Source organism: Canis lupus, chromosome 32, assembly GCF_048164855.1.
Source record: "Canis lupus baileyi chromosome 32, mCanLup2.hap1, whole genome shotgun sequence".
In the NCBI taxonomy this organism is placed as follows: Eukaryota; Metazoa; Chordata; class Mammalia; order Carnivora; family Canidae; genus Canis; species Canis lupus.
Genome location: NC_132869.1, coordinates 18,347,697 through 18,374,949, shown reverse-complemented (window position 1 = coordinate 18,374,949; position 27,253 = coordinate 18,347,697). Strand labels below are relative to the sequence as shown.

Genomic DNA, 27,253 nt, shown 5'->3' with positions numbered 1-27,253 from the left:
GAGAGAGAGAGAGAGAGAGAGAGAGAGAGAGGCAGAGACACAAGGAGAGGGAGAAGCAGGCTCCATGCAGGGAACCTGACGTGGGACTCGATCATGGGTCTTCAGGGTCACACCCCGGGCTGAAAGCAGCACTAAACCGCTGGGCCACTGGGGCTGCCCAGAAGGAAATATTTATAATAACTTTTTAAAGAATATAAACTTCTATAGGAGCTTTATCTCTTCCCTGTATTTTTGACTCCCAGATTTTACCTGTAAATGTATTTAGCATTTTCCAAAACAATTCAGCCCCTTATGTCAATTTTGGTTTTGTATGTTTGTATGGATATAGATATGTATGTGTCTGTGTGTATTTCAAAATAAGGAAATAAGGAAAGATTATTTAATAAATGATCTTGTGGTAACTGGTGACAGATTTACAACCAGATTGCCTTCGTAATTCATCAGGTCTTAAATTTTTTTCCCGAATTGATGTATCACCCTCATTCTTTAGTTGCAAACTCAAGATAGTAGGAAAACTTGTTAGGTACAAGGCTATAAACTATATTGGTGCATGCTGGCATGTGTTAATGTGTTTATAGGTAAGGCATGAAGTCTGTGGATATGGTGAGTGTGCTGATGGGACAGCCGCTGACTCCAAGCAGCATTTCTGCATGTCTTCTCCTTTTTCTCAAGATAAATATGAGTTTGTTGGAAATGATAATCGTTACTTTGTATGAAGCTTTCCAATAATAGTATTGGCCATCAAATGTTTACAGATTCCTACTTCCTGTGGTGCTATTTGCATGGAACAGTATGAGAAGTTTAGAACAGAAGGACTAGAATCTACTGTTTGGGATAAGGTGGAGTACTTGAAGTCAGTGTACCTAATGTAGTGCAATACAATATAAAATGCACATGAAATCATAGTTGCTATTTGCATATGGGATCCTTCTGAAAGTTTATACCTCACTTTACCTCCTTCTCTTGCAATACCCAATTGCAGGTAGAAACAGCTGTACAAAATGCTCGTCATCGATGGCTGGAAGAAATGCCTGATCTTGCAGAGTATAAAGCACGTGTAAGAGCAGAACAGAAGAAGTGGGAAGAACAACAAGACATCACTGTGGCCAGACGGGTAAGCACTCTCCTGGAAAGAAGCTTCAAGAAGGCCTCTTTCCTGACCTCTCATCTTCACCCCAGGAATTTGTATCTACTCACAGTGTTATAGAAGGATTAAATACAGTCAGGCATGTTAAGCATTAGCTCAGAGCCTAGCTGATGGTGTCTGTTCTCATCATCAAGATGTTGAGGGAGAAAGAATGTATTTTAGAGTCTTGAAACTCGTAATCAGGAAGGTAACCTTAACTGTAAAACTAAATCCCATTTGATCTTGCCTTATCTATAGAAGAAATTCAGAACAGGTGTTTATCTGTTTATTAATAGCTGTCCATTTTCTTTCATATGCTTTGTTTCCTATGCTCTGTCAGTTGTCTTATAATCTCCTTGGAAAATAGCCCAACTCTCCTTTCCAGATATGTCATGTTGTTTGACCAGAAATGTAATCATTTGCATTCTTAAAATTTGTTAGAGTAAACCAATTCTAATCAAGATGCCAATAAACTGAACATGGTTTTGAAATTTGACACAATAGTACTAAAATTTACTTGGAAAGGACTAGAAATTTTTTAAATGTTCTGGAAAAGAAATAGTAGTCCAGCCCTAACACATAATAGAATATGTTGGAAAGCGACAATTCAGTGTTGAGTCACAAAAATAGAATTCTTTTTCATTCTGTATAATATAGACTTCAGAGATAGGCCCAACTATAAGTAAAAGCTTAATTGTTTCAAAGCAAGGGGATAAGGAGTTAATCCATAATAAGTAGTCTTATGATAGCCAGATAGCACTTTGGAAAAATTAAGATTACCCACACATACATCACAAGAAAGTCTAAATTGATCAAGAAAACATTTTGGGGTGTCTGGGTGGCTTGGTTGGTTAAGCATCTGCCTTCAACTCTGGTCATGATCCTGGGGTCCCAGGATTGAGTCCCGCATGGGGCTCCATGCTCAGAGGGAATCTACTTGTTCCTTTCTCTCTGCCCCTCCACCTTGTTCATGCTCTCTGTCACTGGCTCTCCCTTTCTCTCTCTATGAAAAAAATCTTAAAAAAAAAAACAAAAACAAAAATATAAGTTAAACATTTTTAGGGCAACTCTCTAGTAGGGTCCCTTACCTCTTCTGGAGCTTTATACTATCACTCAGTAAACTTTGCTTTTCTGCCCCCCTGCTCCCCCAAAAGAATTTAAACATTTTTTTTTAAAGATTTATTTATTTATTTATGATAGACATAAAGAGAGAGAGAGAGAGGCAGAGACACAGGAGGAGGGAGAAGCAGGCTCCATGCCCGGAGCCCGACGTGGGACTCCATCCCGGGACTCCAGGACCGCACCCCGGGCCAAAGGCAGGCGCTAAACCGCTGAGCCACCCAGGGATCCCCAAAGTTAAACATTTTTAAATGAAAGTATAAAAAAAGGAAATTGAATATTTCAGGTCTATACCATAATAACTTAATTTTGGGACAACGGAAAAAGTAGCAAAGATAGATGAAGAGGATAAAACAGGTACAAACATTTAACACATTTGCTTTTGTAATAAAAAAAAAGTGACAGGATAATAAAAATAAGCAAAATAAATGAACTAAATATGAGAAACATTAATATTAATATATAAGAAAAACAATACAAATTTATGAGAAAAACAAGAATCTATGGATAAGTACACCAAGAATATGGACATACAGTCTTCATGAGAAGTCCAAATAACAAACTTAAGGTGCTCTTTTCTGCCGTATGTGTAAAGTCTCTCTTCCTAATTGTAATACAAACACTATAATAGATTGCAGTGTCAGATATATACTGTTCTCACAATATTACAACCATTTTGGGAAAAAAAAAGTGTGTAATAGACATTGAAGCATTCATGTGTCATATTCATGATCTTATTCCACAGATTACTTAAGGAAATAATTCAGCCTAAGTAAACTATTTTAACATTTTCCTTAAGTTATGTGATAATATGTGGGTGTTCATTGCATTATTCTCTATACTTTTTTAGTATGCTGAAATATTTCAGAAGGAAATTTAAGAGAAAGAGGAAATAATGTGGTAATGTGCATGTGTCTCAGACCTCAGAAGTCAAGAATAATTAAGTTGGGTAGGATATAGAAAATAAAGTAGTCAAGAGACCTTTCCTTAAGAACACAGGAGACCCAAATGTATGTGGATGCAGAAATACGGAAATGAGAGGACAGGGACGCCTGGGTGGCTCAGCAGTTGAGTGTCTGCCTTCAGCCCAGGGAGTGATCCTGGAGTCCCAGGATTAAGTTCTGCATCGGGCTTCCTGCATGGAGCCTGCTTCTCCCTCTGCCTGTGTCTCTGCCTCTCTCTCTCTCTGTCTCTCATGAATAAATAAATAAAATCTTTAGAAAAAGAAAAAGAAATGAGAGGACAATGTGTTACTTCTCAAACTTTAGCAAGCATGAGATTTGTAGAGGGTTTGTTAAAGCAGATTCCTGGGCTTTATTCCTAGAGATGCTGATTTGGTGGGCCTGCAGTGAATCCTGAGAATTTGCATTTCTAACAGGCTTCTAGGTGATACACACTGCTGGTTTTTTAGAGCACAGTAGAGTTTGAGTAGCACCATTCTAAATAATTATTCAGCCACAAAACGTAATGTTAACCTTTTGTGGATCCCTCCTCCAAACCAAAAAAGGTGAGCAAGGGCCAGTTGCATAGCATTGGCTGGAGAATTCTTGTAAGATGAGAGTGATCAATCAAGATCTATAAAAATTTAAAGCCAGTTTTTCTGAAGTCCGGAAGTGTCAAAGTTCCTAAAGTTTGCTGCATTAGAAAACATTAGAAAAACCTGAGAATCTGTAAAAAAAAAAAAAAAAAAAATACTATTGCCTAGCTCCCATCCCCCAGGCTTTATGTTTTAATGGTACAGAGTGTGGCCTGGGTATTAGGATTTTTAAAGGCTTCTTGGGTGATCTAATGTGTGGCAACTATCAGGAACCACTGACTTGATTAATGCTGTCAGATTTGCTTTGTACAACTTCATGTGAGAGGATGCACACTTTTGGTGAGGTCAGCAGGTCATCCAAATTCCATGGGATATGCCACCTCCACCAAGTTACCTGGTAATGATTTCCAGGATCCACTGTGACAAGACTGTTTTCCCAAACAGCACTCTTTAAACATGTTTCACATTGCTACTCAATCATTCTGCTGGTAGCAAAAGAATTTTGCTGTGAATTCTTTTGTAAAGCTCATCTTAGATGGTAAATTTAAAATACAACTTGAAAATTTTGATTTATGTTCAACTATTCAGGAACGCAGTATTGAATAAAGCCATATAACATCTTTAAGAATTTTTGTAGTTGATGTTTGCTAAGATTATATAATACCTGAAGATTCAGGAAATAGATACCCTATTTCAACAACCAGAATAGGTGGATGGATGGATGGATAGATGGATAGATAGATAGAATTGATTTCTAGCAATCACCACTTTCTAGGCCAAACTTTTGGAGTGCCCACTTCTTTTAACACTTATATCCTTGTAACTTTTTTGAATTTATAAAAAGTGACTCTAGGTCATTATCTAATCTGCTCCTTATGTAGGTGAAGACAAGAAGTACAAAAAAGATTAAGCAACTTTTTTCTAAGGCCATGCATCCAAAGGTTAATAACTACATAACTATATAACTACGTAACTAAATAACTACATTTTTTGAGTCCTTATCTGCCAGACTCTGGACTAAGTGCTTTAGATGTATTTTTTTCTTTTGTCCTTTATTCCTAACAAAATTCTATCAGGTAAGAATTATAATTGTCCCCATTTTATAGTTGATGACACCGAGGCTCAAAGAAATTAAGGCCTGTGGTTCCACAGCTGCTAAGTTTACTGCAGCAATGTATCCCTAGAGCCTGATCTGTTGAGCACCATGCTAGGCTGCCTCAGCAGTCAAAGGCGGGGTTAGAGCTAAGTCTTAGTTTTTTGATTCCCTAGGACTTTTTGGTTATGTTCTATTATTATCTGTGATCTGCTAGCCTTGTCATAAAAGAAAATTAGATTAATGAAAAAATGACTTTTTATGTTTGGTATTGTCATTTAGTGAATTTTGCTAACCACTGTGCTTCCATTAAAATATAGTTATGTTTGCCAGCAAGTTATGCAAATATATATTTGCATATATATTTGCAAATATATTATATTTATATAATATATTTCTATTTATATAGAAATAGATATATTTCTATCTATTTCTAATTATAGAATATATTTCTAATAGTAAGATTATATTTATATAATCTAATATATTATATATTAGAATATATTTTTTATTATATATTTCTAATAGTATATTTCTAATAGTATATTATATTTCTAATAGTAAGATTTATTTATGAAGCTGCTTTTGCTTCATGTAAAAGATACTTCATTTGTCATGGGCTTAGGTAAAATTTGAGGCTACATCTGTATAAAACCAATATGAACTTTTTTCAGAAATTAGTTTTGAATAATTGTGTAATTACATATTTGGGGGGTCTGTTTAAATTTCTAGTTCTCCTTGAAGAAACTTGTGTTTTCTAAATAATATAAGTCATAAAATATATTAGGTGATTTAAAGTGAAGGAAAGGCAGGCATCTGGGTGGCTCAGTCAGTTAAGCATCTGTTTTCAGTTCTGTCATGATCCCGGGGTCCTGGGTTCAAGCCCCATGTTGGGGCTCCCTGCTCAGCAAGGAGAGTCTGCTTGTCCCTCTACCTCTGCCTCTCCTCCTGCTCTTTCTCTCCCTCTCTCAAATAAATAAATGAAGTATTTTAAAAACAGTGAGGGAAAGGATCTTGGAGTATAGTATAAGTATATTTTGGGAGCAATGTCTTATCCCAAATAGTTACTTTAATTTTTTAATTCATGAGGAGATCCTAAAGATTTTAAATGTACATCATTATATCTTTTAGATATCATTTGCTATTTCTGAAGCTAAAGAGAAATGGAAAAGCGAGCTTGAAAATATGAAAAAAAGTGGAATACCTGGAAAAGAATTGGAAGAGAAGATTCATTCTCTTCAGAGAGAGCTTGAGTTAAAGAACGAGGAAGTCCCTGTGGTTGTCAGGGCTGAGCTGGCGAAGGCCCGGAGTGAATGGAACAAAGAAAAGCAAGAAGAAATCCACAGAATTCAGGAACAAAATGAGCAAGATTACCGGCAATTTTTAGATGATCATCGAAATAAAATTAATGAGGTGCTTGCAGCAGCCAAAGAAGACTTTGTGAAACAAAAAACTGAACTACTTCTTCAGAAGGAGACAGAATTGCAAACATGTCTAGACCAGAGTCGTAGAGAATGGGCCATGCAGGAAGCCAGGCGGATCCAACTGGAAATCTATCAGTATGAGGAAGACATCCTCAGTGTACTTGAATTTCTCTTGAAGGACACCCAAAAGGAACATGTCAGTGGTTCAGAGGACAAGCAACTCTTGGAACTCATGTCAACTTGTTCTTCAAAATGGGTATCTGCACAATATTTTGAAAAACTAAAGGCCTGCATACAGAAAGCATTTCAAGATATCCTCTCCCTAGCTATAGAAAGTACCAACTCAGAGTGGGAAAAGGTATGTTCCTGATAAGTGAAAAGCATTATTAATAAACATCAAAGGTGATTGTAGAAGTTGCATATGGTATTTTTTTCCTTTCTTCGTTTTACAGTTTTATAGACATAAAACTTGTGTTTTTACCAGTAGCTTAACAACTTTTTGTAGCGAATCCAAAGAATCTTATTTCTTTTTGCCAAAAAAACTTTTGCTTCTTCAGAGTGCTACAGATATGAGGCAGAGCTTTTAGGCACTAGACCTCTTTCCTAAAAAATATATGCCGTTCTTTGTAGGGGCCTGAGCTATGAAAAACTGAATAACTTTCATTCCTGTTTTTGTTTTTTGGGCATGACCACTTCAAGAAATATGCATTGTATTAAACTAGGGTTTCTTAAGAGCTTCTAAAGAGTTTGGAAGCCTGTTTCTTGCCCTCCAGGAATATGTGTCACAAAGGCCAAAAAATGCCAACCAAGTACAAAAAATATTGTTGTAGAAACAAGCAATTAGAAGTATGGCTCACTCACACAAAACTCTGAATCCCAGTTTTGTTGGTGTACTATATGTGGACATGTAAAATGAGTTAATTGTATCCTTTTAGTTGTCTAAATAGTCTCTGACACCAGCTTTTAGTTTCTGTGGAAGATCTGAAAAAACTGAAGTCTTGTTGGCTTATGATTAAAGAAATGAGATATGCATGAAAAATCCAGAATGATATGTAGGCATTGTGATCAGCCAATTTCAACATTTGGAATTAGAGGTGGAAAAAAAATTGCTGACATTATAAGGTTTGTCTGAGAGGAGACGAAAGAGTTAAGTTTCATGGGATGCCTGGGTGACTCAGTGGTTGAGTGTCTACTTTTGGCTTGGGTCAGCTTGGGTCATGATCCTGGGGTCCTGGGTTCAAGCCCCATGTGGTGCTCCCTGCTCAGCAGGGGGAGCCTGCTTCTCCCTCTGCCGGTGTCTTTGCCTCTCTATGTCTCTCATGAATAAATAAATAAATAAATAAAATCTTAAAATAAAGTTAAGTTTCATTAAGATATCATGATTAACAATTTTTCAAGGCCAAGATTGAACATTTGGTTTTAATACTTACTGGGAAGAGTTATAAACTGAAGAAAAAAATCTAAGTTCCAGTTCCACACTTGAGGACAACTAGTCTGTTACCTATGTAGTCATATATTATAGTTGCTTATCTAAAAAAGAAGGTACAAATGTCTGGCCTAATTCCTTGGGTTTTGTAGAGTTGTTAGGAGTTGTTTTCAATGTAAAAATAACACAGTAAGATCACACTTCCCATGGGGATCCCTGGGTGGCTCAGCGGTTTAGCGCCTGCCTGCCTTTGGCCCAGGGCGTGATCCTGGGATCCGGAGATCGAGTCCCACATCAGGCTTCGTGCATGAAGCCTGCTTCTCCCTCTGCCTGTGTCTCTGCCTTTCTCTTTCTTTCTCTCTGTGTGTCTCTCATGAATAAATAAATAAAATCTTTTTTTAAAAAATCACACTTTCCATGAATACTGCTTATACTACTCAACTGAAAATTTTTGGAAAAAAAATGAAGAATTAGTTATAGCCAGTTATAAGCATAAGCAGTGATGGAAAATCATGTTTTATGCTTTCAGGTTTACTTTCCTGAGAAGGCAATCTCTGCTACAAAAATCAGGAAAATATAATACTGTTCCTCTGCTATTAATATATAATCAATCCTAGGGTCTCTGTATTGGGCTTATAATTGTGCTATGGCAGTGTGAAGTCATACATAAGTGTATGACTTAATGTAGCTCACATGTCTGTGAAGGTAGAACCACATAATTTGGTTAAGAACTTAGACTTTTGTGGCTTTTGTTGGGTGGGATTAGATTCTATTCCTGAGATAATCATGGCTTTCAAATGCCTTCTCTGGCATTTGTCATAGAAGAATACTTGATCTTCTGCTGTTTGAGAGCTATCTGAGCTCAGGAGCTTGAGGTAAGCAATGACTGTAAACAGTGATTATAAATTTGCAATATAGGTGCCATAAATATGAAGAACTATGAATTATAATTAATGAAATGTGTCATTTTTAGAACTGTTCATGAACATTAAGACAGGAAAAAATGATCAGTATATATAAAACAAGTCTTCATTAAAATAACTTAGGTGATCAAAACTTTTTAAAAATGGACAGAATGCAATCAATTAAAAATGTAGTTTCCAAGAAAATGAATGCCTTATCAGAATACAATACTACAGGTCATAATGGAAAGAAAGAAAACAAAAACATCAATTGGAACAGAATTTTCAAACAAATTTAAGGATGTGTGTTCTGTCTTCTACCACCAAAGTCAAGTTAAAACTAAGACAAGAAGGTTGCTGCTCCTGCTTTTTTGTCGTCCTGGCTTTTCTCCAGTTTTGAGCAGAAACTGGAAACATTGGCTACCTTAGAGTTCAACTTTTATTACTCCTTTTGGCCTCAGCCTCATATCCTCTCGATTGCCTGGAGTTTGCATTTTCTCGATAACTGCTGACCTCTGCTTCTGATGCATATCATAGGTAGGTTTCCCAAAAGCCAGTTAAATGAGTTTCTTATAATCAAAATCAAGGCTTCTAGAATCAAATTTATATGATCTGTTTTAAGTAATTAAACAAGGTAGCTTTCTCAAGATCACTTGTGTTCCACTGGGATTTAGTAGTTGTCCAGAACCTGAAAATACTGCCTAAAAAGAATGTCTCACCGTTCATGAATTTAGTAGCTGTATTGTCATAGCAGGGACTAGGACACTGAAAGTGTTCAATAAGGGTTAGTGAAGAAATAGTCTTGTACAGAATGTTTAGGTTAGCTTCAGTTTCTCTTTCTAACTTTGGAATTCAACTGAATTTCCTGACAAAATGACAGTGTATATTAAAGTATTTAGAAATGTGACATACTGTATAAATGTTTTTTTTCTCTTGTTACTTTAAATTCTCGAAAGGCAAAAGTTTGGTATTATAGTTTCTAATGAGTTCGATCCCTACTGCAGTGAAATGTTTTGGATTTTCAAGAACCTTTGTGATTTCACATAGTTTGTCCTGTGATTTGATCACATAGACCATTAAAAATCTTAAATTCACATGTATGTGTGCAAACTATCTCCTGTCTGTCTCATAGTTGGCCCACCAGTCCTCTGTCAGATAATGTTCTAATTTGAGAATTACAGTCATAGTAGACTACTTCATAGTAATGACAGTATTCATGTGACACCCTAAGAAAAGTACTGGTGATGGTTTAGGCAAGATTTTTTTCAGGCAATGTTTTCTTTCTACATTTTTAATATTAGCATTTTAAATAGAGAATTGTGTAAAGATTTTTACATGGCATTAACTGTGAATATAATCTCTTTTAGAGAAATATGGCCAAGATCTCTAAGGATCCTGCCACAGATGTCACTGGCAGAGGAGACCCTGGAGTCCTGGCAGTCCTTCCTGCACCTACTTTTGGACGCTGTGCTCAGCCCTTAGCCTTTCAAGAAACAGAAGCAGAAGCTGGTAATGGGATTTTATTCCTACTGGTCTTTGTAACATTCATACTCAACAGTTCCGGTTGGTTTGAGGATAAAAGGAAGTCAAAGATGTGGACAACTTTTATGAGTAAATAAGTGGCTACTGTTACTTGTGCCTAATCTGTGTCTTCTCTTTAGATTTCATTTTGCATTTAGGAAATGGGGCTGCTTTAGACCCTCTGAATTCTATCTTTTCATGGTCTTCGCTCCATTCATAAGTAGTTCTTATTATAAGGAGAATAATGAGAATTTTAATAGTCATGTTTTCATTCCCTGGCTTTATTGAGAAGTCCCGGGTTTCATGTAAAAGAATTGCCAAATAACGGAGACCTTCTCATTCATATAATTGAAGCTTATTTCAACAGTTTTTTGATGGAAATCTTTCTGAAGAGGTGTTTCCTGATTTGTGAGTTTTGTGAGGGCAGGAGCAGTGTTTTATCTTTTCCTCTCCAATACATGGCAGAGTGAATGGCACATAGTTTGTGTTCTTGAATATTTGGTAAATTAATAGCTTAACATTTCCATAATGACTTACAGTTGTTACTCTGAAAAATAATTATTGTATTGTACTGAAGCCCCTTGACATATTCAGAGCTCACTGAGGCATGCTGATTGGATTTATATTGCCTAATCACCTAGAATTCTGAACAAGGATCTGATATATCCTTTATAGGCTCCAATCCTTTTCTTGCAGCCTGCTCTCCCTCCACATACAAACACATACCCACTCTTTCTGTTTCTTTTCTGTTGCCTCTATTGCAGCCTAGAAAAGAACTAAGAATTGTCAGAACAACTCATATATACTAGGTTAATAATTTTAGTTTCCACAATTTCTAATTTAGTCAGTTATATTACCAGAATTGTAAAGAACCCCTGCCTTTCCTAAGAGTTGACAGTTTATTTTCCTGATCATCCATAGGCCCTTTTTCCTCACTTCTAGATTCTAGATGGTTGAGGATAACTTATTATTAATTAGGTATATGGGAATACTACTTAATTTATATTTTGTTTCTTACTTTTCAGTGTCATTGTATGTCTGTTACTATATTTGGAATAACCCGAGAATTTATTCACAAATTTATGAAATGCGTAGCAACAAATTTTGGATATTATTTGGCTTTGGGAAGTCCTATCAATATGAAAGGAATTAGTTTTTACTTAAGACAAATCAGAGTACAAAAGGATTTTTCTTTCTTCAGTCTTTTTTTCCCTAAAACCAAACACATCAACCAATTCATTAGAAAGGGCTAGTAATCCTAAATATATACTAAGTGCTATAGTCCTTTATAATACTACCACCAGAGAGTACCAATGTTAACTGTTTGATTATATTCTCCTAATATCTTATAATTCTTTAAAGTAAGTTAAATTTATGAAATAGTTGATACATGCAAAGAAAATATGTGATGCACTTATAAGTCATGAAGCCTACCAACCAGGAGCCCACTCTTTGACTTAAGAACTAGAGCGTCACCAGTACTGTTGAAGACTCCTGTGTATTTGACCACAGTCCCATCCCTGTAACTTCCTTACAATCCAAGGTAACACATATTCTGATTTTTAAAAATTATTCTCTTGCTTTTCTTTATGTTTTGACCAAATACAGGTAATCCTGAAAAAGCTGTTGTGTTGTCTAATAGCATTATAAAAATGTTCACTGTAGTCTTTGTAATTTGCTCTTCTCTGCTTCATAGCAAGCTTCTGATACCTGCCTCTGCTAATGCATGTAGCTCTAGTTGCTGCGTAGTGTTCCATTCTATGAATATACTGTAATTTATTATCTTGTCAGTGAGCATTTGCCTGGTTTCTAGTTTTACAACAGTATCTTAAATGAAAAATATAAATGCCATGTATAATACCACCGTGATGCTTCATTAATTCTTTGATGCTTGTGGACATAAATGGCACTATTTAAAGGAAACTGAAGTCAGGGAAGATCCAAGAATAATTTTGTTGGACCAGTGAGTTTACATCAAATTTTTGGGTACCGGCTTTTGAGCCTGTGCCAATTTGTGTCCTACTTTATTATACCAATTATGTGAATAGTAATAATCTATTTTTTGTATCATTTTTTATATTATTTAAATTTTACAAATTCCATATATTTCTAATAGCAATAGCTGTTAGTTATTGTATGCTGCTCTCTGCCAGGTACCGTGCCACACCATTTATATACATTTGTACCTCCTGATAGCTTTAAATATTTTTTTCATTTGGAGCCAATTTCAAACTTACAGAAAAGTTACAAAAGTAAAAATAGTTGCAAGTAGCACTCGTATATCCTTTACCTAGATATATTTGTTGATGTTTTATACAGTTTTATGCTCTTCAGTGTGTGTGTATATGTGAACATTCCCTTTCCTGAACCATTTGAGGATGTTATATAATATATACATTGTGCCCTTTTACCGCTAAATACTTCAGTGGGTATTTTCAAAAATTAGGAGTTTTTTCTTTTATAACGTTAGTATAGTAAATTTAACATTTGATAAACATATTGTATCAACTTGTATGTATTCTGATTTTGTCAACTGACCCAATAATGTCTCATTATTTTTTCCCCCTACAGTACATGAATCTGTCCAGGGTCAGGTATAATCTTTAGATGTCACATCTCTTTAGTTTCCTTTAGCCTAGAATATTTTCCAGGCCTCTTTTTTACTTTTATGATACTGACATTTCTGAAAGACTTACTCTCCCTTCTCCCCACCACCCCACCCCACCTCCGGCTTTTGGTAGAACTTTTCCTCATTTTGAGTTTGTCTGATGTTTTTTCATAATTAAATTCAGGTTGCATTTTCTGGGCTGAAACGCTGCATAGGTGATGTGTTATCACATGTGGAGGTGCACAGTGTCCATTTGTCTTTTATTGGTGAAGTTCATTTGAGCACCCGGTCAGGGTGTTGTCCAGTTTCTTCAGTGGCTTTTCCCCACCTCACAACTAATAAGCAATTTCTAGCAGACACTTCCAAGACTATGAAAATCACCTTCTCATAAACATTTCCCTTATATTTAGTAATCATTGATGATGCTTGTCTGATTCTATCTTTACTGTGGTATTTGCAAAATTATAATTTTTCCAGCTCTAGACTTCCCTCCACTTTTATCAGTTGGTATTTGGCATGTTGTTATAATTGTGAATCCTCCTGTTAGTTGGTATAGTTATTTATTTTTCTGTCTTTTTGTTTATTTATCAATCTGTCCCTCAATCCATTTACCTATTTATGTATCAACTTAATCTACTTATCCATCTATCTACCCATCCATTCCATTATGGGTAGGATTATTGGTATGGCTCATGAATTTCTATTTTTTTATTATTTTATGATTCATTACTGTACTTACTGTTAAAATTGCCCCATATTCAACTGGTGGATCCTTTCAAACTGGCTGCTACGACCTTGTGGCATGCCTGTATTTTTTGGGAATTTCTTTCTGGCTTTCATCTTGTATATCCCTTGTCCCAGTACTGGAATTAGCCAATTCTTGAAGGTCCTTGGTTCCTTTACTAGGGAATGGTATTCAATACTAAGAGCTGAACATTATGTTTCAGAGCAATTTTTAAAATAGATGGTATTATTTTACATACTAAAAAACTAAGTCTCAGGTTATATAATATACTCTGAGCCTTATTGCCAATAAATAAAGAAGATTTAAACCCAGATCTCTCTCTCTTAAGCATCACATTCTTTTTGATTGCACTGTTGCCTCTAGTCATGTCACCTGGTTTTCTTCCTTCCTTCCTTCCTTCCTTCCTTCCTTCCTTCCTTCCTTCCTTCCTTTCCTTTCCTTTCCTTTCCTTTCCTTTCCTTTTTTAGTTCTTAGTTTAAATTGATGTAAAAGTTTGCTATCATTTAATTTTTGCAGATAAGAAAAAGATCTTTGAAATTAAGGATTCATGCTGTGGACACTGCTTCCAAGAACTTGAAAAGGCAAAGCAGGAATGTCAAGATCTGAAAAGAAAACTGGAGAAATGCTGTAGGCATCTTCAGCATTTAGAAAGAAAGCACAAAGCTGTAGTGGAAAAAATTGGAGGTTAGCATTTAAAGTAGCCCTACTACCGGTGTTTGATCCTTGAAATGTTCAAATGTGACATTTTAGTTAATGTAGGCACCAATTCTCTTTGAGGATTAAGGTAAACTAATTTGGCCCCTATTTTTACCGATCAAATTATTATTCCTGAACTACAAAGAGGAAAATTGGAGCTCTGATTAAAAGGTCACATTCCTTTCTTCCTTTTTGGATTGAATAGGTACTGAGTGCCCACTATGTGTCAGGCAGTGTTCTAGGCACTAGGGACACAGCAGTGAATACATCATACAGAATTCCTGTTCTGATATAGGTGTACAAGACTGTTTCCTTCCTTCAAGAAGCTTGTCCTCAAGTGAGGAGACCTAAAAAGAGATTAATAAGTAAGTGCAGCACCGAGTGCTCCTGGTGATATGCTTGTGTAAACTTGGAAGAAAGGATATGAATGAACTCTTTCTCTTGCTTGAGTTAAGGAAGGCTTGACTAAGCCTTGAAATATGAGGACAGCATTCGAGGCAGAGGGGAGACATGTGCACAAAGACATATGGGCCCAATCTGGCATCCTTCCAGTACTTTCAGTCTGTTCTTCACAGTGCTGTCAGGGAGATTATCTGGAAGGGATATCTGCTGCTGTCTCCACTTCCCCTTTTGCATAAGGGAGGCTACTGGGCTTCTGAGGGCGCTTCCTCTTACCTTTTAAACTTATCTCCTGTGCTCATTCTCTGTACACTTGAAATGCTCAGATTGCTGAGCTGGTCAGGAATTGTACTGCTGGACCTTGCGTACAGTGTTGTCACCCTGCCCTACATCATATCCTTTCATTTTCATTTAGCCTAATTCTTCCTCCTCCTTTTGGGTTCAGCTGAGAAAGATGCCTTTATCTGCAGAGACCTCTTTGATTTTCCTTGCCAATGGACCACTTCTGTGTAGCTCCATAGCACTCTTGGCTCCTACTCTGTTACCATTCTGTATTTAATTTTTTGCTTACTTGCCTGATACCATTTCCAACCTTTAAGTTCCCTGATAATAAGGAATATATTGTATCTTGTTCATCATTGTAGTCATGATGCCTGTTAACATGCCGATGATAATAAATGTTTCAATGAATGAGGGATTGAATGCAAGGGTCCCCAAAATTATGTGACCCAGAAAAAAACAGGCGGATAGATAGGTTTCCTTTTTTTCTGTATGTCAACTCTGTTGCTTGCCTGGACAGCAGTTACCTCCTGGCCCTTTCTGTTTCTAATCTTGTCCCTCATATCCATTCCCCATCAAGCAGCTCGAGTGACCTTTTAAAAAAGTAAATTGGATCATGACACTGTCTTGTTTAAAGTCCTTCTGTGGCTTATCTGGCCCTCAGTACGAAATAGAAATACTTTATTTAAGGCTAAGAAGCCTTTCATGATTTAGTATCTGCTAGCCCCTTAGCCTCATCTTGCTCCAGCCCCTTTATTCTCTCCTAGGGCTATAGAATGGATTTTATTGTCTCTTTTCTCTTGTCTGTTTTCATCTCCTTTTACCAAAACATCAGTATTCCCATCCTGATCACATTGCCCGGCTAACTCCTACTCCTCCCTCCCCCACTACATTGCTTCCTCAGGGAAGCTTTCCTAACCACCCCCAACTTGGTAGCTTCTGTTTGACACTACCGGCAGCTCCAATGATTTTCTTAACATTTACCATATCATCCTTGTAATTAATTTTTGTCTATATTGTCCTTTGGAGCATAGCCTTGGTGATGAGAAGGATCAAGTCCTGACTGAGCACTTAGCGCACAGTACCTGGCAACATAGCACACTCGGTAAATAATATTGACAAAGAGAAGCCACCTGCTTCATTTCCACCTACTGCTTACTAAGTCTGTTAGTAATAGATAATAATTATTTTAAGGCAAGATAGGATTTTAAGAATTTTGAGGTAAAAACTTTAACAACTGTAATTCCCATGGTGATGGTTTAGTTCTTTGGGAGAGGCCAGAAGGGTAAACAAGCTATTTGTAGCTCTTGTTAAAGTTTGATGAAAATCAAGAATATTTATTTTACGTAATAAAGTGACAAAGGCAGCTGGATACGTTTATTATTTATAAATAATATTTATCACCATGCATTGTGATTATAGTTATTCTGTATAGTGCTTTTTGAGGCTATCTTCTGTAATTCATAGATTTAGAAATAATCTAGGAAATTGGTACTTAGCTCAAAACATGAGGCTATAAAAGGGTTCAGGGTCAGAATTAAGTCATTGGATAATTTGATTTCAGTGTTTGTCTTAGTGTACATCTTTTAGTTGACAATGTTTTTGCTATACTGGTTACTTCTTTTTTGTTTTTGTTTTTGTTTTTTTTCTTTTTTGTTTCTTAAATTTCATTTTTCACCATGTTGATTTGGTAGCGCTTATTGAAAAGTGATGGAATAAGAGTGAGTGATTTAAAAATATGCAAGTTATATCAATCACTAGGAGAAATAGAATGATTCATTACTCAATTTACAGGGTGTGTTGAGAGGGTGGCATAGGAAACATGGTGTGTCTTGTTCATATTTATTAAACATTGGTATTGCCAGACTTTATATAAGGTGCTGTGGACTTATTATTTTATTTCTATTATCTTAACGGTAAGTAATACTATCTCTGTTTTACATATGAAAAAACTCAGGTTCAGAAAGTTTAAGTAATTTGCCCAAGAAGCAGAGCTAGGATTTAAACCCATGTCTCTCTCACTCTGAAGTGCATGCTTTGTCTTCTGTTCCATATGGACTCCATCAGTCTTCTCATCCTCTTTTTAAAAGTCCAAAGAATTGAAAATCTTGCATTATTGTGAAAGTGGTACTTACTTAATCTTAATTTTCTTCTTATTTTGTATAGCAGTGCTTGTTCAATGTTCATTTATATGAGTATAGACTGTATACCAGGATCCAGGAGAAACATGGGAATAGAAGACCCAGTATGTTTCAACAGAGCTTCAATCTAGCTGGGAAACAAAATAGATGCATATGAAACAGTTGGAAACCTATTCCAAGACAAGGTGTAACCCAAAGCAAGATGTGGATGTAATATTGATTTTAAGTGCTGAGAAATTGGAATAGGGAATAGTCAGATTAGGATTATCAGGGAATGAATGATACAGGGAGCAACTGCCATTTCTACAATCTCCTCTATGTGCACCATGTGCACTGGGAATTTCAGGGAGAGGAAGATTAAGGAAAGAAGAGATTAACCAATATACCATTAATTTTCTTTTTTTTAGAAGAGAATAGTAAAGTTGTTGAAGAATTAATAGAAGAAAACAATGACATGAAGAATAAATTGGAAGAACTGAGAACACTTTGTAAAACACCACCAAGGTAGATTTTAACTATTTTATTTTTAAATTTATTTTTATTTATTTTTTTGAGAGAGGGAGGACACATGTGAGAAGGGAGTGGGAACCTGTGGGGGTGGAAAGGACTGAGGGAGAGGGAGAGAGAATCCTAAGCAGGCTCCATGTCCAGCACAGAGCCCAACTTGGGGCTTGATCTCACAGCCCTGAGATCACGTCCTTGAGGCTGAAATCAAGAGTTGGTTGCTTAACCACCTGAGCCACCCAGGTGCCCCAACTTTTACTATTTTAAAGAAATTATTTATTTCTAAGTATTTTTAATTTTTTAACATCAATTATATAAATAATGTTCATACCAAGAATATAAAACTTGTTATATAGCAAGAACTATAAAAAAAGAAAATCTTCCAAACCCTATTCCTAGTAGATACCCTCTGTTAACCTCTTGTTTTACATCATTTAAGTTCCTTTATACTCACATGTACATGTTTTAAAAACTGAGGTTATTGTGTAAGCTATTTTCTAAGCTTTTATTAATGTTATAAGATAAACATTTCCATATGTCATTAAATATTCCCCTATAATATGCTTTTTAGTAACTTCATATATTTTCATCATGTGGATTTATCATAATTTATATAAATAACCATAACATTTGTTTCTTTTTCTTCTATTTTAAATAACTATAGTGAAGATTCTCACATGATTTTTTAAAGCACATCTCAATTGGATGGTATTAGAATATATAGATAGATATTTAATCTCTATTTGCAATATTTGGTTCATTTTTAGGTCATTGTCAGAAGGGGCCATAGAAAGTGCTTGCCTGCTATGCAATGGGAGGGCCTTGGAAGAACTTCGTGGACAGTACATTAAAGCTGTAAAAAAAATTAAGCGTAAGTCCTTAAGGAGAGTTCTAAGATTTTAAGGTGGTTTGAGCCTGTTTTATTAGTAGCACTAGTAATTTCAGAGAATTTGCCAAACCACCTTGTTCTTTTCTAAATTACGCAGCGATGAATCGTTTTGCCCAATATCTTGTGGACGTGACCTGAGGGTAGAGTTATTTTATATTGTTAATTATCCTTTTTCTTTCTTGGTCACTAATATTAAACTAAAAATTTCATAATCTTAAAACTTAAATAGCTAAAAATGTCATGTGGGTTTTAAATTAGCAAGTATTACTTTCTACCATAAGCTTTTAAAGACCATAGAAACTAGATCTAGTTAGGCATCATTCTATTCTTTTTCAAATATTTTGGTAATAGATTAAGCCATTTTCAGATCCTTTGCTGTAAGAGGTGATGCAACATACCCTGCAGAGCATTTCTTTGGTTTATGTTTTCTCAGTAGAATATCTCCTGTTTTTTTTAATAGGTTTTTTTTTTTTTTAATTTATTTATGATAGTCACAGAGAGAGAGAGAGAGAGAGAGAGGCAGAGACACAGGCAGAGGGAGAAGCAGGCTCCATGCACCGGGAGCCCGACATGGGATTTGATCCCGGGTCTCCAGGATCGCGCCCTGGGCCAAAGGCAGGCGCCAAACCGCTGCGCCAAACAGGGATCCCTCTCCTGTTTTTTAATTACAATATTGCTTAGATTGTATGTTTGTCCCAAAACATTAGCCAGTGCTGATACAGGAGAAATGTATGTTTACCTTTTAAAATTGGTTTCATTTTTAACAAAATGAGAATCTTGTGTAGATGTTTTGAAAAGCCCACTCAGTATCAATAAAGACAAATTGTTTTTCAGTTGTTGATGGTGCCAACACAGGGCATGTTACTACAAATCAAACAAAGCAACTTTTTGTTAACAATCATATTGGTTGGGAAGTGAAATTTTAAGCTTTTTTTTCATTCTCATATGCTACCTTGTACGTATGTGTATTGTTTAACATTCTAGATGTTGGTTGGAGGTTTTCTGTTGACATGTATTCCAATTTAATTTGTCCCACTTCACATAATCAGAAATAATCTTTCAGTTAGTGTTTTTTTTGTGTAGAACATCTAATTTTCAGGAAGAGCTTACTGATATGGAGGGGGAGAGCTCTATGAATTGAATCTTTAATATAATTGAGTGATAATATTCTAGAGGTAGGATGTAGCCCTAGATTTAGTAAAAAAAATGTTGACCTTAAGTAATGGTAGTTTCAATCAAATCATGTTGAATCAAAGATAAAAAGAAAACTTCAAAGCAGTGAACTATTTTTAAATGTAAATTTCAGAAGGCAACATAAGTCTTATCCTCCTCCCTGGCATTTTGTACATATCTCTCATGGATTGTAGTATTATATTTACTTGGATTCTCATAAGTGCTGCTGAAAGAATTGAATAAATAATGAAACATGGATTTTCAGAGCATAAGTAAATGGGAATATGAATCTCCACTTCTTATTTCCTCCTTCTGTCTTTCTTTGGTTCTTTCTTCTTTTCTTCCTCACCTTTTATGTGTATTTTTCTCCCTCTCTTAATCAGACAATACATAATTGAAATGTGTAAGTTTCTGCATCTCATATTTATTTTCTTGCCTCAGTGTTTTGGAATATGACAATGTTTTGCTAAAGAATATGCTGTTTCCTTAACATATGTGGCTATCATCATTCTAAAAGGACTTTTAGATTATTTCTCCTTTGAATCTCCCAAAATAGGGATCTGAAACATTTCCATTTTAATGATTGTGGAAAAGTACAATGTTTATATCTCTGGTCACTTCACCTCCCAGAAAATTGATCTGAAGTCTGCCTCCCCTGTTTTTGAAAAACTGCTAGTAAATGTGCATTTTTGGGGGTTCCTCCCCACCAACTCCCTCCCTCACCTCGCAACTAGGTGATATGCTTCGTTATATTCAAGAGAGTAAGGAAAGAGCTGCAGAAATGGTAAAAGCAGAGGTGTTGCGAGAACGTCAAGAAACCGCCCGAAAGATGCGCAAATATTACTTGACTTGCCTCCAACAGATTTTACAGGATGATGGAAAACAGGAAGGGTAAGTTCAATCTAAACAAACAATGTGTCCTGAGACTACCAGGACAGCATGTTGTCATTTTCTAAACATTTTCCTGAAACACAAAATTAACTATTTCTACATGATCATCCATTAGGGGTTAAGAGAGGCTTATGTCTGTACTACCCCAAATATTGGCAGGACTAATAGGAAAACAGAAATCCTGGGGCTAAGGAAACTCATTTTTTCCTTTAAACTATTATTAATTTAATATTCTGGAATTCCCCACAGGGCTGAGAAAAAGATTATGAATGCTGCTAGCAAACTTGCTACAATGGCAAAATTGCTGGAAACACCAATTTCTAATAAATCCCAGAGCAAAACTCCACAGTCAGGTATGTCAAAATGAGTCACTTGAAGAGTTTTTTTCCTCCCTTCTCTTTTAAATATTTAATATTTTTAGTATGAAGAAGAACAAGGAATGTAAGGAGTGAGAATTTATAAAGTTGTGCCTGTGTTTTACTTATGCTAGAAACTTACAAAAAAGAGTGTAGAGTTTCAGTTCAAGTAGGCAGACTGAGCATACCCATCAGCTCCCTATAGTTATTTCCATTCCTAGAAATGACAGAAAACATTTTAAACAAGTTAGTAGAAGAGAGGGAATGATAAAGATCAGAGCAGAAATAAATGAAATAGAGATTTAAAGAAAATAGTAGGAAAGATCAACAAAATCAAGAGCTGGTTTTTTAAAAAGATAAAATTGATAAGCCTTTAGCCAGACTCTTCAAGAAAAAAAGATAGAACTCAAATAAATAAAATTAGAAATGAAAGAGAAGTAGCAACTAAAATACAGAGGATTGTAAGAGAGACTGCTACGAAAAATTATTGTCAAAAAATTGACAACCTAGAGGAAAGGAATACATTTCTCAAAATATAGGGTCTTCTGAGACTGAATCAGAAGGCAATAGAAAATCTGAACAGACCAGTTACTAGAATTGAAATTGAATCTGTAATTACAAAAATTTCAACAAACACAAGTTGAGAGCCAGAAGGATTCAAAAGTGAATGCTACCAAACACTTAATGCCTATCCTCCTCAAACTATTCCAAAAAATACAAGAGGAAGTAAAACTTCTAAATTCATTTCTATGAGGCCAGCATTACCCTGATACCAACCCAGAAAAAGATACTATAAAAAAATAAAATTAGAGGCCAAATCTCTGACAAATACAGATGCAAAAATCCTTGAAAAAATATTAGCAAACTAAATTCAGTAGTTACCTGAAAAGGATCATTCACCATAATCAAGTGGGATTTATTCTGCACATGTAAGGATGGTCCATTATTCACAAATCAATCTATATGATACACTACATTAACAAAATTAAGACCACAAACCATATGATCATCACAATAGATATAGGAAAAGCTATTGATAAAACTCAACATCAGTTTACGATAAAAACTCTCAACAAAGTAGGTTTAGAGGAATTTTACTTCAGTATAGTATAGGCCATATATAATAAACCCACAGCTGACATCATAATGAGGAAAAACTAAAAGCTTTTCCTTTACAATCAAAAACAAGACAAAGATGTCTACTCTTACCACTTTTATTCAACATAGTACTGGAAGTCCTAGTCATAGCAGTCAGATAAGAAAAATCCAAATTGGTAAGAAAGGAGCAAAACTGTCACTTTTTTGCAGATGACATGATACTATAAATAAAAGACCCTAAAGACAACACCTAAAAATGACTAAAATAAATGAATTCAGTAGTGTTGTATAGGGTATAAAATTAACATACAGAAATTTGCTGTGTTTGTATGTGCTAATAACAAAGTATCAGAAAGAGAAATAAAATGATCCCATTTATAATTTCATCAAATAGAATGAAATACCCAAGAATAAATTTAATGAAGGAAGTGAAAGACCTATACTCTGAAAACTTTAGGACCTTGATGAAAGAAATTGAAAATGGTGTAAACAAATGGGAGGACATACCATGCTCATGGATTGGAAGAAGTAATATTGTTAAAATGCCCATACTACCCAAAGCAATCTAAAGATTCAGTGCAATCCCAATCAAAGTGTTAATAGTATCTTTCACAGAAGTAAAACAACCCTAGAATTTGTATGGAACCACTAAAGACCTTGAATAGCAGAAACAATCTTGAGAACAAAGAACAAAATTGGAGGTATCACAATTCCAGATTTCAACCTAAACTACAAATTGTAGTAATCAAACAGTGGTGCTGGCACAATAGTAGACACATAGATAAGTAGAACAGGATAGGAAGTCCAGAAATAAGCTCATGATTATATGGTCAATTAATCTACGACAAAGGAGGCAAGGATATACAATGGGAAGAAAACTGTCTCTTTAATGATGGGAAAACTGCACAGCTACGTGCCAAAGAATGAACTGTATCACTTTGTTAAACTATACACAAAAATATACTCAAAATATATTAAAGACCTAAGTGTAAGACCTCAAACCATAAAACTCCTAAAAGAAAACATCGGCAGTGATCTCTTGAACATTGGCCTTAGCAGCTTTTTTCTGAGTATGTCTTCTTAGCCAAGGAAAACAAAAACAAACTATTGAGACTACAGCAAAATAAAAGTTTCTGCATAGTGAAGGAAACAATTGACAAAACAGAAAGGCAACTTCCTGAATGGTAGAGCATATTTGCAAACGATATATATGATAAGGAGTTAATATCCAAAATATATATCAAGAACTTCAATTAGCACCCGCAAAACAAATAATCCAAAAATTTAAAATCAAAAGATAGAAGAAATGAACAGACAGTTCTCCAAACAAGTCATACAAGTGGCCAACAGACACATGAAACATGGAAACCTCAGTTCAAAACTGCCAGAAAATGACAGTTAAAAGTAGGAGCAAAGTCAAGACTGTTCCATGTGTGAAGGCAGGATGTTGCAGGAAAAGTTGTAAGCCTAGGGGATACCAGTGAGATAAATAGTTGGTGTTCTAGAGCACAATAACTAGGTGGAGTCACCCTTTTTATAAGTCCTTCTCCTTCTCCTTTCCCTTCCCTTCCCCTTAACACTGGGTTGGAGTAAGAGCAACAGGAACAAAGAGTCTTGGAAAGGCTCTAGATTGCTGGTCACACCAAGGAGGAACTTAGAGCCTACATGTCCAGAGTACCAGCTATTAGGTTTTTCTGCCCTTCAGCTTGTTCCTTTCACTACACTCTCAACTTTTTTTTTAAGATTTCATTTATTTATTTATTCATTCATTCATTCATTCATTCATGAGAGACATAGAGAGAGAGAGGCAGAGACATAGGTGGAGGGAGAAGCAGGCTGCATGCAGGGAACCCGACATGGGACTCGATCCTAGGACTCCAGGACCATGCCCTGGGCCAAAGGTGGCACTAAACCACTGAGCCACCCGGGCTGCCCTCAACTTTTTTAAACAAGCTAATGCTATACTCAGAATATCTAGAAGATAAGCATTCAACTAAAATCACCAAGTATCTGTGGAAAGCCAGCACCATGGTAAAAGGTACCAAACTCAAAGTAAGACAAGCCAAAAAAACCAACAGAACTTATACCTATGGAAACAATAGAACAAACAGAAGGATCTGAGAATATTAGAAAATTATAGTATTCTCAAAATGATATAAGAACATATTGTAGAGGAAATTTAACAAATATGCTAAAAGGTTTACTTTTTCAAGGAAAAGATACAGTTACTGATAACTCTAGCCATTGCTAGAAAAATGCAAGTTTAAGTATGTGTACTAAGACTTAAGCCTAGTCTGTAGAGAAATAGAATATATAACTCTCAAGCTAGTAGGGCGAAAAACTTGTAAGAAGAGGTTTTCAATCTAGCAGAATCATGAAAGAGGAAAAATACAACTAGAAAGCATGGGTAATAGAAAATTATTGTAGGATCAAACACCAGCAATCATGCTAAACATAAATAGGTTAAACTCACTTTTTAAAAGACCATAATTTTAATTTTTTAAAAATCCAAACATGTTATTTCTATGAGAACATCAAAAATTCAAAATGAAGGAATTAAGAATAATATACGAAGCAATGCAGTGTTGATATTAGATAAATACAGTATTAAGCAAATTATACTTAGCATCGGAAGGGATTAAAGTGAAGTTGATAATGGTAAAGAAGACTCCTAAAAACCTATAAATGGGTTCTGTTTATAATAAAATAGGTTTAGAATATATAAAGCAAAAGCTGATGGAAATGTGTAAAAAATGTGATACATTTCCAGTCACACTGGGGGATTTTGAACGTATCTGTGGGGAAATGGGGCTTTTGAACTTCTAGAAAGCTTGAAGCAGAGATTGTTCAGGAATCCACAAGTCTGATACTAGTAGACATTCTTCAAAAAAGCACAAAGATTATTTGTATAAATTTGAGATTGGTGGTGTAAACCTTGGGTATAAAAGATTTGGGGCAGCTGTGCAAATGTGCCTAGTAAATGCAAACCCTTTTCATGATCCAGGGTCTAAGATACACTACTCAGAGAGATGCTGCCTCTGATATTTGCTGTGTGGCTGCTTTGCCTCTGATTAGATTTAGTGTCAGGTAGCTTAAATCGTAGCTTAAATCAGAAACTCTATTTTAGCTTTTACTCTGAGTGTGTGTGTGTAGGTGTGCTTATGTAGGCATTGGGCGTTGGGGTTCTTCTAGCAAATTTTCTTCATCAGAGCAGAATTGGAAACATTACAGTTAGCTCTTGAAATGCTATATCTGTTGCAGAAAATAATAGATCAGATGCATAACAATAATGTCAGATTTCAGTAACAAAATTGCCTAACTTTATTTAGTGGAATATATAAGATCGTATTTTAAAATGTCCAGCATTAGTGTATTTTCTTTGAGAATGATTAAAACATATGCATTCTTTGGAAATACATAAAAACAATTTTTTCCCCTCATCTTTCAATGTTAAATTTCTCCTAATTTTGTTTTCCCCTAATTTTGTGTTCCCTTGTGTATAATGGTACTACCTGTGACTTCAGAGATGCTGACTGGAGTTGAAAAATCAAAAAGAAATGATGTGAATCAGAATACACCACGTCATACAGAAAGCAAATCAAACAGTATACAAACTGTTCCTAGAAGTATGTGTGACCAAGTTCCGAAGAGAAGGGCTGCTTGTAACTTACGAAGACGGTTAGAGGACACAGAGCATGGGTACATAAAGCACATGGGTTCCAAAGGGTCACACTCAGACTTCCAGTTTGGAGATAACAATTACAGACAGCCAGACATGTTGCCAAAAAATTTTTCTCCTGAGTTTGTTCCTTGTGAAGGTGAAAAAGGCTTTGGTTTGCACAAGGAGAAAGACCTCCGTGATACTGGCTCTGAATCACTTCAGCATTCAACTGGATACTCCTTTCTTGGATCCTTTGGAAATAAACCCTCCCCTAGATATACCCCTAATCTTTCTGAATCTGGATCCACACATACAACCTTTCAAGGTCCTAATGAAAGACTTGGTTTAAAAGTATATAAGTGTAATCCACTAATGGAAAGTGAAAATGCTGCATCTGAGAAAAGTCAAAGTTTGAGTGTTCGGGAAACTCCAGTAAAGGATGGAGGGGACCTTGATGACTCCATAGGCTGGCATTCCAGCAGTGCCACTTTACCTTGCAACAGTCACGAAGTGTCATTCTTACACGGTAGACCACAAGAAACTCTGGATATACCTGCTGAAGCTGTTAATTTCAAACAGTTTTCTGCAGCCAGTTGTCTTTCAGATACAGAGAAAAATAATGTGATTTGTCAACCAATGAAATGTCAGAGTGGTCACACTTCAGACCTGTCAGAAGAAACCCTTTGTTCCCAGCCAGAGATCAGTGTGACTCTTAGACACCTACATCACCATAAGGCTGATAAATTAAAGTCAGATTTCAAAAAACTGAGCAGTGCAGTACCATCATCTGTATGTCAGCAGCCTTCGAGAAAATTAATTGCTCCTCTATCTAGCCAACAAGACAGTGGCTTTGATAGCCCATTTGTCAATCTAGACTAATTGTTGTACAGTATTTAAGAAGAATCATTAATATATTGACAAGAAAACTGGAAGGGAAGACTTCATACTGAAAAAATGGTGGGCTCTGTCTATTTTGAGATGCTTAATAACATCTATCATATGAGTAAAGTGTTCTCATAAAATTATATGAGATATTAATGTTGCCTTAATCTTCCAAAGGCCTGATGGTGTATATGTAATCTGCTTCTGTGTGGTGCTTTATATCTGGTTGCTAAACCATCTATTTTTATACTTCTAAATTAGCTTTCTGTGCAATGTTAAATTATTTAAATAAACTTGCATATGGTCTATTGAATAGTTATGAATTCTTTTGTAATTCATAATATAGAAATGTTATATTGATATGTTTGAAATTCATCCAGAATAAAATATAAATCTTGATGATTTGTATTTATGATCAGCCAAATTCAATATTTGAAATTAGTCATGTTTTGAGGTTGTAGATTTACTTGACGTACTTTTCCAGGAAATATCTACTCAGACTTTGGATCCTTGCTCTCAATCAGCGGAAAAGAAGTATTGCAAGGATTGCCACAAAATTCATAGTTGTGTCCTGGTTTCATTATTTAAAATATTAATCTGAATTTTTAAAATTGACATTTGCATTATTTCAAATCTCACGTGATAGCCAGAGACTTTGTCTTTTGTGGTTTTACAGAGTCTTTTTTTTAATCTGAAATACTACTTTTTAAAAATTGAAATAATAGGGGTGTCTAGGTGGCTCAGTTAGTTAAGTGTCTGCCTTCAGCTTGGGTCGCTATCATA

At 35.6% G+C, this 27,253-nt stretch overlaps 1 protein-coding gene across 4 annotated transcripts in view; it reads left to right on the top strand.

Moving 5' to 3' along the window:
- Positions 1 to 26,783, top strand: part of CEP152 (centrosomal protein 152) — an 88,830-nt gene extending 62,047 nt beyond the window's left edge. For 2 of the 4 annotated variants that reach the window (XM_072808377.1, XM_072808376.1), the window contains 9 exons: positions 983 to 1,114; positions 6,007 to 6,657; positions 9,995 to 10,136; positions 14,018 to 14,185; positions 17,424 to 17,520; positions 18,288 to 18,391; positions 20,317 to 20,473; positions 20,723 to 20,826; positions 25,452 to 26,783. In XM_072808377.1, coding sequence (XP_072664478.1) covers positions 983 to 1,114; positions 6,007 to 6,657; positions 9,995 to 10,136; positions 14,018 to 14,185; positions 17,424 to 17,520; positions 18,288 to 18,391; positions 20,317 to 20,473; positions 20,723 to 20,826; positions 25,452 to 26,467 — 2,571 coding nt within the window. In that variant the 3' untranslated portion in view covers positions 26,468 to 26,783. The remainder of the gene's footprint in view (positions 1 to 982; positions 1,115 to 6,006; positions 6,658 to 9,994; positions 10,137 to 14,017; positions 14,186 to 17,423; positions 17,521 to 18,287; positions 18,392 to 20,316; positions 20,474 to 20,722; positions 20,827 to 25,451) is intronic. The other 2 variants (XM_072808379.1, XM_072808378.1) reach the window with 1 other exon arrangement.
- Positions 26,784 to 27,253: the final 470 nt, after the last annotated feature.